At 39.8% G+C, this 15,532-nt stretch overlaps 1 protein-coding gene across 1 annotated transcript; it reads right to left on the bottom strand.

The window, feature by feature from the left end:
• Positions 1-9,138: 9,138 nt before the first annotated feature.
• On the bottom strand, positions 9,139-12,664 carry irx3a (iroquois homeobox 3a). Its single transcript, XM_079434808.1, has 4 exons — positions 12,091-12,664; positions 10,360-11,389; positions 9,819-9,885; positions 9,139-9,488 (listed from the first exon to the last, which is right to left on the bottom strand). Exons 1-4 carry the CDS (start codon positions 12,301-12,303, stop codon positions 9,434-9,436), a joined length of 1,365 nt encoding a protein of 454 aa, XP_079290934.1. The 5' UTR covers positions 12,304-12,664; the 3' UTR covers positions 9,139-9,433.
• Positions 12,665-15,532: the final 2,868 nt, after the last annotated feature.

Genomic DNA, 15,532 nt, shown 5'->3' with positions numbered 1-15,532 from the left:
TTTCCTCGCCTTAAGCCCACGTTTCTTGTAACGATTTTCCCCCCTCATCTTAACTGGTTGGATCATATTCTTTTACAAAGCTTGTCGTGCGTGCCTGTGTGTGTTTGAGCAAATGACCAGCTGTGTGCCTACTAAGTGTTGATAGGACTGCAGAAAGAACCTTTGTGACACATACACACACACACGACATAAATACACACTCGTTTCACACCTACTACCAAATGCTTCTCTGAGTCTGCCAGGCAGACATTTTTTAAACTCACAAGATCAAACACGGCAGAAAATAATGAATCAGCCTTTGGTGGACTATTAAACATGCCCACACATACACAGATGTTTTAAGATGCATTTAAGATGTATATACTCTATGTAGTATATTATACATCTATATTTAACAAGCCTCTTCTTTTTTTATTACAACCTACATATACTGCTTCACATTATTCATAAACATACTTGTAACCTTTTTGATCTGACAGCAAGTACTATTAAAGGAATATTCCATCAGTACATGTTAAACAAAACAGCATTTGTGACATGATGTTAATTATCACAATAAGAAAAGCAAAGTGCATTATGCCGTAAGTGCTGTTAGTGTGTGTGTGTGTGTGTGTGTGTATATAACGCCAAATACATCATATAAATAATAGCTCTTGTAAGCAATCTTCTGTCTGTGTAAATGAGTGCTATAATTTTTTTTTTATAAAATTGTAAAAGTGGAAAGCGAAATACCACTACTTAATCTACATAGCTATTTTCTAACACTGATTATATTTCTTCTAAAAGATATACACTAATTACACTATTCCCAATTTTTTTTCTTTATTATAAAAAGCTGCTATTCTTTCTAATAGTATAAGATTTGGCTGTGGAAATGCTTGTGATCCCATAAAGCAATCAGATAAAAGTGTTCTTCAAAACAAAGAGAAACGCAGAGAAATACCTTTAATGTCTCTGTCTCTATCCGTAGTTCTCGCAGGATCCAGCAGTCTCCAGACCGCTGTTAGCAGTTGTTAGCAGAGTCAGGAATGCAGCGAGCTCAGATTTGCCAGAACTGTGGTTGGGTTGCATATGTTTGTAATTGATTTCTTAAATATTTATTTCTCCATTCACAATCTTTGTTTGGCTTTGTGTAACTCATATCAGAATGCCACTCTGAGCAATTACAAACTTCTGGGATGGCCTGCCGATGAACCCCGAGATACATTTGATAGGTGTCAGCGGTATGTTTGTGTGTGTATGTATGTAGTCTGTTATGAGATGAGAGAGACAGAGAAGAGAAGACCAGACCAGGCAAAATGGATGACAGTTACATGCCTTCCAGCCAATTAATTGTCATCTCAGCTGTTGTTTTAACTCTCTGCCCCGCTCACGTCCCCACTGTTATTCTTATCATTTCCGGAAGACGAGCTCATCTGTGTATGTAAAAGAGCCAGATGACCTTCAGCCCCACAGCAAAGGTCAGAGTTCACCCAATGTATATTTCATTAGCAAGCGGCGTGGATTCGGAGGGAGAGCCACAGAAATAGATCCTAATAAAGCTCTGGGGATTTTTCCATGCTATATACACTATTAGCGCTAATTATTCGGCTCTCCGCTGCCAGTGAAATGGCATTCGACATGCTTGCGCAGCTCCCTCGCACAGGAAGGGACACTGTCAGTCCTTCTCATCTTCTGGACGGCAAGAATTATTTAGTCGTAAAGCAGATTACAGACACTTACATCAGAAGCAAATAAAACTGCCTGTCTGCCTGAAAACACAACTTTTCTTTGAGAGACTTGTCCTTCGGTTGTTATGCTTCTGGATGTCACGCTCTCCCTGCTGTTGTTTAGTCTCACATCCCGCTGAGAGGCCATCTCTACAGTCTTTCAAAAATACACAAGCTTTTGTGCGATAGGAAGCGCAGAGAAGGGAAGAAACCGTGTGTGTGCGTCTGTGTGAAAGCTTACAGTTCCAGTGAGTGACGCTGATTTAGCATTACAACAGAGGAGGCGGCTCTGCTTGCCTACACTTTAAAAAGTGTGTGCACACACTTGGCAAGGGGTGGAAGGGTGTGCGTTTGGGCCTGACTGGATTGATCGACCATGGGCTTCTTTTTTTGCCTCCCTGGAGCCCCCTACTTCCTACTTCCTGTCTATCCAGGAAGAGGGGGACGAAAAGAATTTCAGAAAAGAATTAGTTTGCGTAGAATGCACAAGCGCAGACAACACACACACACACAAATTCCTGAACTTATTGTGCCCAGCAAAGGAAGAAAAAAAAAAACCTTTGTCCCTGGTCCAATAGAGGTCCCTTCTCACCCGTATTTGGAAGACACGCTCACACAAACACATCCTCTCTCATTTGCATGGCAATAGCATTATTAAGGAGAGAGATGTCATGGTGACAAGAAGTTTATATGTAAGCACAAAGAGAATTGAGGAAGAATGGAGTGCTCTTTGCTGTTCATTTGACAGCCTTTAACACACACACACTCACATTTATATCACACATTTTTGTCCTGGTGAACTCCCTCTTCCACTGGTATTGTCACAAATCATGTTTACATGTGCAGTTATAATCAAGCAACAGTGCATTTTGTGGTAAGTATAACATGATACATGAGTGTGCAATTGAATATTTGGATTAAACACAGATCATCTTAGACTTTTGGGGCAAGAACACAACTCAAAGGCCGATTGTGGTCTGATTAACATTACAATCTGAGCTACAATCACATCATCTAGGTCTGTTGGTCTGGCTTTGCTGAAACCGGAGTGGTGCTATTTCAGTGTAAGATTTTAAATGTTACAAAATATTGCTTTTGTTGAACTGAAAAAAAAACAACAACTTTACTTTCTCTCACAGATTTGCCATCCGATTGTAACACAGATAAAAGCACAGTGGAGTACGAGCCGCAGCTAAATTTTTTGGCCTCCCGTTGCATCTGCATTATGAAATGGGACACAAGAGTATTTAATAAACCCTATTAATCTTGTTGAGAGAGCAAGTTCATTGGTGTGCTCTCTCTCTTTCCCAGCTCTCCCAATCAATCAGCCGAGCTCCGCTAATGTATTCATGCGAAACACAGGGCACAACTTGTTTGACAGAGCTCAGAGAAAAGAAGAATTTATGAAGTCTTTCCTTCCACCACAGCCAATCCAAAGAAGCCCTTAGTCACTCTCACGATCAATACCTGAGCTGGTAAATATATGATCTATAATTATATAGGGAAAACATTCACCATATATCTGTTGTCAAGTCAAGGCTTGAGTGGAATTCACAGAATGTGACTCATGATGTTTGATATGCAGAGTTGATTCTGACCCCACGGTATTGATAAGAAAGCGGTCCAGAATCTGTTGAACAGGTCAGATGGACGTGCTGGTGACACTCCTGCCTCAGTCATGATGTCACAGCTTTCACAGGGCCACAGGACACTTTCGGGAGAAATTCTGTACTACACTGCTGACTGATGTACAAGGGGAAAGCAGGTGACTTTTCTCTCCCTTTCTTTCTGTCTCTCCTTTCAATGGAAAAAGAGATCCATTCTCTCCTCGGTATTTCAGATTTGTATCAAAATGGTATGTTGTTAAAGGAATATTCTGGGTTCAATTAAAACGTAAGCTCAGTTGACAACACTTGTGGCATAATGTTGATTGCCACAAAAACTTATTTCTATTTGTTTTACTTTTACTTTAAAAAAAAAAAAAAAAAGGTTACACTGAAGCACTTACAGTGAAAGTGTAAACACTATAACACACTGTTTTAATAGTACAGCCCAATATGGAAACAATGTGCATTAAGAGGGTTTTAGTGTGGGAAAATGCTTTCTAACCTTTTCTGTGCAGTTATATATATATATATATATTTATATAAAGTGTTTTTATCATAGTATAAGCTATACATTTCTGCTTTTAGATCCTCCAAAAGCTGGCCCCATTTATTTTCATTATAAGTTGCTCAGTGTAACCACAATTTTTGCCTCTTTCAAAGAAAAACAAGGGGCAGGAGGGGCAAACTGAATAGTTTTTTTGTTTTGTTTTTTGGTAATCAACATGTTATGCCACAAATGCAATCAATTGAGCTTAACTTGTACTGAACACTTGTATAAGAATAAGAATATTCTATAAAAAAAAAAAAAACTATTAGATCCCATTTCATGTATCTAGTAAATCATCTTTTAAAAGAAGCCTCTCAGCGGTCATAAAAAAAGTTGATTTTTCAAGCCTGGCACTGGCGTGATCCCTTTGTAGTTTAACCTTTACAGTTCAGTCACTCCATTCAGATCACATTCACCAAGGCAGCCCTTTTTTCATGCTACGGAGAAAGGGGAGCAAATGCAGGGGGAGACAGAGCCATGTCCGGGCAGAGGTGAGGAGAGAGGGATGGAGACTTCTCTTGGTTGGGGGGGGACAAAATGCAGTACTCTGCTTCAAAGAAACATTTCCATAATTGCCCTGTAACTCGGCCATAATGGCTGAGGAGGCTGAGAAAGGCTCAATCTTTCAGCTGGCTGAACGGCAAAGGCTCCCACAACCTTTCTGTCTTTCTTTCTCCCTTTCTTTTTCCGTCCTCTTCCTTTTACACCCATAACCCTCTGCCCCACTTGTTGTCTTTCAGCTGGAGTGAAAGAATTCCTCTCTCTAACCTCCATCAACAAAGGGCATGAAATTAGCGCTCTCCACAGCCCCGCCTCCTGTCCTACAGAGTGTCACTCTCTCGTTCTTTTGTCCCCAGACCTGCCAGAGAAAGAATCAACTGACAAATGCCCCATTGCACCTTCATTGCCGTGCATTTGCATGCTGTTTTCTTTCCCTATAGTATCCCAATCACATTTTCTACATCTGACATGCCTTCACTGCTCAGCTTAAGACAGTGAATGCTAAACATCAAAACCTTGGTAAATTTCAGTGAGGTACGAATTACTTGATATTCTGAAGATGTATTGATGGATTTCCTGCGGATTTTAAAAATGTTTTCATCACAAATCTAATCCTGGCTTTAGCGGACCAGAGACTGGAGGCTGGTGTATTTTTGTATTTGTGTGTGTAAAACAAGATTTAGGAGTGTAAATGGGGTTATCTCTTCTTTGAAGCAGCAGAAGTGTTTAGATGGCCTGTAACCTCATGCACAGTGACAGTGTGGAACATGTGTCCACTGTGCTTACAGTCCTATATGCTCCTCTATAGCCTTACAGGTCATCTAAACATGTCAGCCATGTCTGAGGAAAAGAAAAAAAAATTCTACACACTCTGCTGTGTGAGATAGAAAGAGAGAGCGAGTCCTGAGCTGTGTATATGTGTGTGTTTGCCAAGCTAACAATCAGCAGTGCCTCATAAAAGGATTAGTGACCTCCACAAAGAGAACAGGGCTCTTCAAAGCTTCTGCAGGGCTACAATAGCGCTGACATTTGTCCTGCTCGGTGCAGGGATGGGGTGTGGTGGGACATCGTCGCCACAGAGCACACTGACAGAGAGGGGTGGACAGGGGCACGGCACAGGTCTGGTCCTCTCTTTCACAGCCTGACTCTGGCCCCTTCAGCAGCCCACTCCAGTCTTCATGTCCTCCTCCGGCCCTGTCCATTCATGCAGAAGGCTGCTGATGACTCCATTGGCTGGTTTTCTCTAAAAGGGTTAGCCCTGTCTGTCCTCCCTCTCGGCATCAATGGCGAGTCAGAAAGATAGATTAGATTTGCCTTTGATTCCACTGTGTTTCATCGCTTTCCCCCATCCAAATTGGTATTTAACAAAGCATTCCTCACAGTGAGTGGTACAGCTATGTAGCTCTGTCATTGATGTAGAGGGAGAATGGTACTTGGAGATATAATGGGTTAGTGGTGGCTAATAGACTGAATTGCCATTTATTTGGAGAGTGTCAATGGTGCTGAATTTCCCACAGATGCTGCAGTTCTGCGGTACTGAAAAGGACAGGTTATGTATGTATTTATGCACACTGATGACATTATCCCACTCAATCTACTCAGTCCCCCAGTATATACACAATGTATTGTCTGTGTGTGAATAAATAAATATATGTGCTCAAGTCTGTTCATAAAACCTTTAGTATTTGCAGTGGCACCAATTTTTTGGAGCAAGGTGCAAATTAAACTGCTGGAAACTTCAAGAACTAATTGCTCATAACTGTTGTTAATTGCAATGAAAACAATTGCTTATATCAGTGGTTATAAATGGCCATTTCTTACTTTCTTCTTATTTATTTATTACATTTAATTAAAATGTTAACTTTTTTTTAATGCTGGATAGGCATTTATTATTATTATTATTATTATTATTATTATTGCACCCACATAAATCGAATTTGATCTGATGTTTCTAGCTCGGTATCAATTGCTGCTAACCTTCTTGCGTATCAGTGGAAAATTGGCTCCCGTTTTTAACATTGCTGGAAGCGTTGGAATAAAAAGAGGAGCCACTGTTGATTATTGCTCATTAGCCACAAGGACATCCACTTAACTCTGAATAAATGAGTGACACTAACAACCCCAGTCGGAATGTCCTCCGCGTATCTCTGAGCAAAATGTTCATTAATGCACTCCATTTGCTAAGTTGAGAAAGAAACAGGTTGGACACGTATGGCGACATCGGTATCGGTCATTACTTTGTTTCTGGCGAGGCATTTTAATCTTTAATTTCATGCGATGATCAGAGACGCCGTGAAGCCCAGTGTCATCCTTTCAGGGGCATTTCAAATGGATTTTAATGATCAAGAGTGGCTCAGGTCCCTCGGCGCCTAATATGCGGAGAACGCACACTAAACAAGCATCAATATTTATGACAGACCTGAACGGGCTCGTCACTGGAAAAGGCGCGTGATTTCTGATGAAAAATGTGCGTGATCAAGTCTATCGTCGACCTAACGCCGATCCTATTATATTTTGCTAACGAAAGACAGTGTATTGGCAACAGAAAGGTAGTTTGGAAGCGCTGTAACACCATCAACAAATACAGGGATGAACTTGCTATCATGCATGACCACCATCCTCCTGGGGTGAATAAGTCTGTGCAGAATACACACACACACGTTGGTTTTTGTGGTTTATGGGGACTCTCCATAGGCGTAATGGTTTTTATACTGAACAAACTGTGTGTGCTATTGCCCTACACCTAAACTTAGCCCTCACAGGAAACTTTGTGCAGTTTTAGATTTTCAAAAAAACACCATTTAGTATGTTTTTTTAAGCCTTTTGAATTACGGGGATATAGGCAGTGTCCTCATAAACCACCTTCATATTGTAATACCTCTGTCATACCCATGTCATGTTTGAACAAAATATGTTAAAAAAAAGTATCTGGTCTCCCCTACGCCTTAGAGATGAAAGCTTGGTTAGGAATAAGGCCCACGTCTAATGTATAAATTAATGATAGCCTAATATTGTAACGATTTTAGATATAGTTTTTGCTTCATAGTGTAGTCTATACGTCCTCGGTCTGTTGAAGTGCAAATTGCACGCAAGTCTCTGCAATCCTGTTTGCCACTGGCCTCGCGCTCTCCCTCTTGACCTGCACGGTGCGCGTGAGAGGGTCAGCACTGATTGGAGAATGTTGGTCACTTTCTGCGCCCTAGCTGGTGGCGCTCTTCCGAGTGAGAGCCAGAACGATGATTACATCAATCAGTGTCACCAATGTCACTCTGCGTTTTATGAATATTCATAGCCAGCTCTTAGTTTGACAGAAAGGAATTTCAGAGAGATAGGCTAATTGAATAGGCTTATATATTTTAAAAAGCACGAACAACGGGCACGATGAATACTTTTTATTAACACGGACGCAGCTTCTCTCTCTCTCTCTCTCTCTCTCTCTCTCGGGCTGTGTCTCTGGGTTATTATGGACTGGAGCGCTTTGTTGTTCTAAGAGGGGCAGTGGCATAATTAATTAGGCTACTATTTGCTATATACAGACTGGCATACCAGTTGACCATTTGTGCTCCGTGTCCTGGTGACAAGCTGCACTTTGCGATTATTGTATTTATTTGAACTATTCTTAAACATTTAAAAATAATAATGTTATTTCTCGAGTTGTGTGATTGTTGAACGCGAACTGTACATTTTAAATATTATTTTAATGCATGTTTGCCATTCAAGAGGGTTTTATATTTTATATTTTGATTCTTGAAAATCTTTTTCGATTAGGCTATTAATGTTTTTTTTTCTGTCTTAGAGACTCGGAAATTAAATTTGACATTTAAACCAATGCTGATTTTTTTCACTCCATTATTTACTACTTATTTCGCTGTGCGAAATACGGTCTTCAGTTTCGATTATGTAATTTTGTGTGTCAAAATATTCCACCAGGGATTTTTCTCACTGGGAATCGCTAGCCTTACATTGCTTAACACTCTGCTTACAAGCTCCCAGCAAATCTCACAAAAAAGAACGAATGATACCAAAAATGCCCATGGTCAACTTTCTCGAATAAATGACATAAATGAAAGATTATGATCAAAATGACTCAGTAAATGTAAAGGCCGCTCACAGTGGACTGTAGAGGGAGCTCCAACTCTAAATTTCTTCAAACTTTGGAAACCCTGAAACAAAGCTACTGGCATGCAAATCATCTTCAAGAGGGAAAACACACATAAATAAATAATTTCGTACAGTTTCGAAGGCATATGGCAAGCAGCACAACATCAATGTCTGATTAGAATTCATTACATTTTTAAAAAGCAGAATCTCAAAAAATATAAATAGTCTAGATTAGGCTACATCAACCAGAGGAAAGCATTTAACTTTTTTTGTGTGACTTTTCCTCTTCAAAGAAGAAAATATTCAATTCTCATTACAGTGAAATTGAGTTGTATGCTATTTCAACCCAATATAAATGAAATAATTATTCATTTCATATTGGCTGTTCCGCCTCGGTGGGGATAATCCCCATCCATTAATATCCAAATGCGCGATTCAAGAAGGAGCTAATTACAGTTAAGTCCCTGAAACAGGAATATACTTCAAATCCTCCGTTTCAAACCTCATAACCTCGAGTTAACGTTTCCCATGCCTTTCAAAACACACACGGTAACCATTTCCGCACAGAAAAGCATGCCATTTCTAATATCATTTAAAATATTAGCCCCCCACTCCGTTGTTTTTTTGTTTTTTGTTTTTTATAGTCGTTTTTAAAAAAAGGAAAAGTGACGGTAAAGTTGCAGCGGTTCATTTATTAGCCAAAATATAGACTTTCTTGTACAATTTCGGATCACAAGTATATACATTTTCTTTACGTTATATACAAAACATTTCAACATCAAATCCTCACAGAGCTTACAAAAGAAAATGGGACTCACAGACTACTTGGCCTGACAGCATTAACATCAGCCATTGTACACAGGACATGCTTACAATGTAAGTATACAGAAGTGAGTTCTTTTTATTTTACATTCCTTACACAGGTTAAAATGAGAAGTAAACAAAAACAAACAAACAAACAAAAAAGCCTACGAGGACGAGAGAGCGGATAATACCATGGCAGCTTCGAGTTGATTCTGGGGCCTATTGGAAAAAGGGAAGCATGAAAAACACGGGGCCAATACAAAACTAAATCTGCAAGCAAGTAGAAAAACGTTTCTGAAATCAACATTCTGAAATCGCATCGACGCACTGGAGATTTATTGGTTTGACATTATGGGTTTATTATTGCACAAGCACAACATATAAATAATGTTTAAACCACGATATACCAAGTACCCGAGTGCGTGACTAGACAGTCATGCATGAACATTATGTGATTATTCAAATGTAAAAATGAACAAGTAACAATTTTAAAAAAGTAACACGCTAAATTGAAGTCATGGACAGGCAATGTAAGATCTCCGCTCTTACCGTCTTTGAACAGGATGGAAGGCTGTTTTTAACAACTTTTTCTCTGCTTCCAAGGCACTAGATCTTTCTGAAATAATAAAACCAGTAACAACAAGAAGAAAAGAAAAAAAAATTAATGTAAATGACAATTTATTATTATTTTAAAAAGCAGAGTCTTTAAAAAGATCTTACAGCCAGTTGTTGAGACAAAAAGTTTGCGAATATCAAAATTCGCACACACTAACACACCAACTGAAACCTTTTCCTACATATTCAGTTGGACAGACTTTTGAGTATTTGAAAAAGAAGAAAAAAGACGAACAAAATATATTTATATATATATACTATATATATATATATATCAGATAAGTACTCTCCACTAGACATTTGCATTTCAAGCGTAATTCTTTTTACTTTAATGTTTCACAGTAGTGAGCAAATGAAAATGGATTCAGAGAGGAATAAGAATGGTGCGTTTCCAGTCTGTCAGTACAGTCTTAATGGTGTCGACAAAAAGCATTAATTGCACATCTCTGCGCTTCTCAGTGTGGGTGACATGTACCTGTGACTGTGGACTCGGAGTTTTGACTCCTGTCCTCTGCTTGTCTGCTGTACAAGGCAAGGCCATTCACCGAAGCCTGGTTACTGAGTCCTAAGTAGTGGTTTGAGTTCAGCAAGGCGAGCTGGTGTGCGGTGAAACCCCGATTTGTCCAGCTCTGGATTTTCCCTACGGGACACGAAAGGAGTCTGTGAGGTGTGATGATGGTCTGAGCGGCGGAAGCAGCGGAAGTCCCGTTCATCAGAGGAGATTTTCGTGGATTGTCTGGAGTTGTGGCAGTCTCTGCCAAAGACCAGATCTTAGGTTTTGGAGCCGGAGGTGGGTTGTTTTCTGAGGGCGGAGAGTTGATGATGGCCTGGTTGAGTTTGACCGGCTCGCTGTTGGCCTGTTCTAAATTGTTGTGGTGGTGATGATGATGATGGCTGTGATGGTGAAAGTGCTCAGCGCGGTCGCCGTGAATTTCTTTGCCGTCTTTCACCATCGCCTTGAACAAACTTTGCTCCGGTCCTTGTAAATCCTCATACCCGTCTGAAATTTCAGAGTCGCTCCTGCCATCCAGTTTCAAATCAGAATGCAGCTCGTCCTGCTCGTCTAAATCGTCCTTATTCTCAATATTCTCCGTGTCAATATTTTCCAAATCGATTTCCTCCTCATCCTCGCGTTTGTCGCCGTCCTCTCCCTCGTGATCGCTGTTGTAAACATTTCCTTCTTCGTCCGTGCGACTCCGTGGGGCCCAGGTCATCTTGTTCTCCTTCTTTAGCCTCCTCCTGGCGTTGGCGAACCAGGTGGACACTTGAGTGAGGGTCATTTTGGTAATAATGGCAAGCATGATCTTCTCGCCTTTGGTAGGGTACGGGTTTTTCCGGTGCTCACTTAACCAGGCCTTGAGCGTGCTGGTGCTCTCCCTGGTGGCATTTTTGGGTCTGGAAGGGTCTCCGAACTGGTACTGACCATATGGGTAAAAAGCAGGATGATGGTGGGCAAATCCAGGATGCTGGACGCCCGGACTGTCCTTCAGTTCGTACTGTGCCCCCTTAAAAACACAGAATACGGATCCAACATTATTGCGATTCACTATTATTATTCTTGGCCTGGCATAGGCTGCTACGTTTAGTTGTACTCAGTTGCAGTTCCCTGGTGTATTGTTGCTGAATATATGAATTGCGTAAATGATTTTCAGTCTATGTGAGCAATTACAAAAGCAAGGAAGGATTGAGATTTTTGTAATACTTTTTATTATTTAGCCTATTTTTTAATAGGCCTAATTAACGGCGTTAAATTCTTTAGTAGGCTAGCTTGCGCTTTATATAGGCTAGCTACTTATATAAATTGTTCCAAATAAATTAACAAGATGCACCCATATAGGCTATATGTATTTATTTTTATTCTGTGCATGAGTCCTACATCTTTTTTCTTCCTTAATACGTGTAACAATTGTTTAACGATTTAAATTTATTGTAATTAGGCCTAATTAAAATCACAATCACACGCACTTTACACTTATTATTATTTTATTTCATTTTCATTTTTCACTTTTTCAACTCCTTTTGTATTTACCAAACGGAGTAAACAGCAAAGTTCACCACCGTCTTGCAAAACTAGCATTCAGTAAAGAATGGTTTCGAAACATAAACTGAATTATTTTGTTAGTCACTAAGCATTTTTAAAAAGTTTTCTACATCTGAGTTTGAGAGAGAAAGAGAAAACAGCACCCAAAATAAAACGATTACTCACCAGCTGGTTGAAAATGGACAGATCATTTGAATAAGGAAGAAAAGCTCCATAGCTTTGTGCGGCAGCGAAAGGTGATCCGTACATAGTGGAGAGAACATTAGAGAGCGCTCCGGACGGGCTCAGGTCTGTCGCGGCTCTGGCACTGCCTATCCCCTGCCTGTCCTGCGGGTATATGGGTCGGATGTACTGATATCCCAGCTGTGGGAAAGACATTATTGTGGAGAAAGTCTGCTGGAGTCACAAAAAGCGGCGAATCGCCCTCTTGGTGCGCACCACGATATCCACTTTACAGTGAGTACAAAGTGTCAGGGAAGTCTATATTTCCTCCGAAAGAGCCAGTGTAAACGATCCGATTGCGCTTTCCTCCCTTACTTCCCTATTGATCTGAATGGACTAAGGTCAGGTCCTTACAGATTGCTTTAGATTATTGAAACTCCTTTTTGTGATTGACATTTTTAGTCGTTCAGAAGCTCCTCCTATTTCTCAAGTCTCACCCCCACTTACAGAGCCTCTCTCTCTCTCCCCCTCTCTCTCTCTCGCTCTCTCTCTCTCTGCTCCTGCTCTCCGTCTGGATAAGTCCTCTGACGTTGCCATCTCTTATTTGAATGAGTTTCAAATCTCATTTTATGGCTCGCCAATCATTTCATTTGTTATTTGTTCGCCGCTTCAGCCCTTTCCAATTTCTTGTTACTTCTCAAAAAATTTGATCGTCCACAAAATGGTAAATATTTTACTCTTGTTGAGTCATTAACGTCCCGCGGATCTTTTGTGTCTTTATTTTACTCGCGTCTCTTCCACGTGTAACGAAGAACTTTAAAGTTTAAATCGGAGAGCACACAGCCTACAGAATTGTGTGCTTGCTCTTACTAAAATAAGGAAAATATTATGCGAAGAGCGTTTTTAGTTCATCTAACACGGAACAAACCAGTCGGGGTCTCTTCTGACGCCTTTAGTGAAACATCAAAACACTGGCATGTTACCGTTCGCCTTCAGAGTAAATTGAGAAAAAAAATAAAAGCCTGAAAACAGCATAATTTCGTAATATGATATATGCGATATTGTGCGTTTATGCAAATTACAATTTAGTGTGGGGCATTTACATTTTTCAACCATGGAAATGTATTATTATTATTATTATTATTATTACTACTACTACATATGATATAGCCTAGCCTGTGTTTAAGATGTCAGTCTTGAAGGCTTTTTTGACGTATTAAAATATAATCGCAAATGTTTCAATTGCATTCATGTGTAAAGCTTCTGTTCCTAAAAAACATATTTTGGGCGATTAACCTACAGGATTACTCTACAGATAGACAGATATCCATTGAAAAGACCTGATATAATCCGCACCCTTCTGTAAATAATACGGATTAAAACAAAGGACGATGATCACGATTGAAATTCCTTGAATCAATATATGAAAATATGCAGGAAACATTTATAATCGTATTATGCTCCTAGTCTAGTGTCATCATATGTCTGCTAATCGTCTTCCAAACAACGGCACCGATTAGTGCTTTAACGAGTTTCGTTTATTTCAATATAGGATGACTAAATCTCAATCCAGTAATGAAAGATTATGGTGAATCAGCATCGTCTTGGATTTAATGTGATGTGGTTTCCAAGAACGCAATGTTCCTCCTAAACCTTCCATCTGCTTTTAAAGAGATAGTCTAGTTATTGTTATGGCATCATCATATCAGGAATGCCATTTGGATTGGCTCTTTGCTTATTTAACGACTCCCGGATTTCGATGTTCCCCTTACCACGTGTCTGCTGTTTTGACGTCTGACAATGCAGGATTACGGGGGTTATTAATTAGAACAGCAGTCTGATGCCATTCAGAGCGGATGGTAATAACTACATAACCGTCAATAACACCCACACGGACCTGCAGAGCTAACAAGAGCTCTCAGCCCACCCGGATGACCCCACAGCACTGCGCCATCTGGGACAATACAAAACACAGCTAACCCTATAGGTTTCAAGCAGTCTGGTTTTCTTTTTAGTCATATTTACCTACAAGTATTTGCAATTATTTTAATGTAAGCTAACCGTTTTCAAACTACTGAATGTAGTGAAGTTGGAAGCACGGGGGAAAGGATAGCTAGTGTGCGTGCTGGAGTCCGCCCTACAGCGCTCTGAATTCGGATGGACACGTGTCTCATCCCGGGACCTGTCAGGGCCTCAAGCTTTGCCTCAGATTTATTGGCCTAATCAAATACACATGCACTAACTTAACACTTTCACACTGACCCAGGAAACTGGCACAGCCATAAAAGCATTAGGACAGTGTTTTCTTCCTGCCTTCTTCTCCCACCCCACTGGAAGCCCTTTTAACAATGCAAATAAAAGGCCTAAGCATTATTATTATTATTTATATTTTTAGAGTTTCTATAATAATAATATTAACAGCAACAATAAAACCAAACAATTGTATCAGAATTATTAATAGACATACGCTAATATAGGGTAGCCTACGCGTTTATTTAATTAATTAATTTTTCGTTTTTTAGTTATTTATTATTATTTTTAATTTTTTTTTACCTATTACTAAACAAGACTCCATTTAAACGCAGACCAACATTTCAAAGCACCGCACTAACATCACGTGTATAAATAGGGCAATCTCGGATGTGTGATTTGAGGGATGATTTCTGTGACTCCTTTACTAGCAATTATGCAGATGACACCATTTCGCATTCTCCAACACGCATCCAAATAAACAAGCAGAGACGTTGCGCTCAAAAGCGTTTCCTTATGCAATACACAAGATGCCTGCGACAGCGCTGATCAAAGACTTCAAACAGGGGCTCTTCAAATTACACCTCTGAATCAGCTCTGCAATGCCAAGGCGACAGAAAACAAGTAACACAAACCCCATCGCACATGGTCTTTTAAACGTTTTTTTTTTTGTTTTTTTTTATCCAATCTGTTAATTGAGGTGACAAAGGATTTAAAACGAAAACACACTTAATGACCTTTGATGTGTGTGATGTATTCGACAGGGGGAGGAACGAGAAATATGTGTGTTAGAATGACTGGCCTAAATCACATTTTCTTTAACAACTCCGGCAAACAGGATTTTGTTTGGTTAGAGTCGAGAGAGGAAATCAGTTTGCAAGTTCTGTGAAGAGTGTACATTTTGCATCTACGTTTTGGTTAAACAGGAAAAGGACTAGAAATATAGTAGCTTTATCATCATTATACAGAATCACTAGTGCTAGATGGGTTGTTCTGAAAAAAAATCAGATTTGTTCGGCAATATGTTTACATAACTTTATGGTTAGTTTTAATGCTGAAGCGCAAAATAAATGTAGGGAGAAATTTAAATTTTCCTATACAAACACCTATCTGTATGTTATGTCTAAAAATAAAACTAAACACATTTGTGTGTGTGTGTGTGTGTGTGTGTATGTGTGTGTTTGAAATGGCTGAA

The sequence above is a fragment of the Barbus barbus genome (genome assembly GCF_936440315.1).
Source record: "Barbus barbus genome assembly, chromosome: 2".
NCBI classification, from domain to species: domain Eukaryota; kingdom Metazoa; phylum Chordata; class Actinopteri; order Cypriniformes; family Cyprinidae; genus Barbus; species Barbus barbus.
This window is presented reverse-complemented; position numbering and strand designations above follow the sequence as displayed.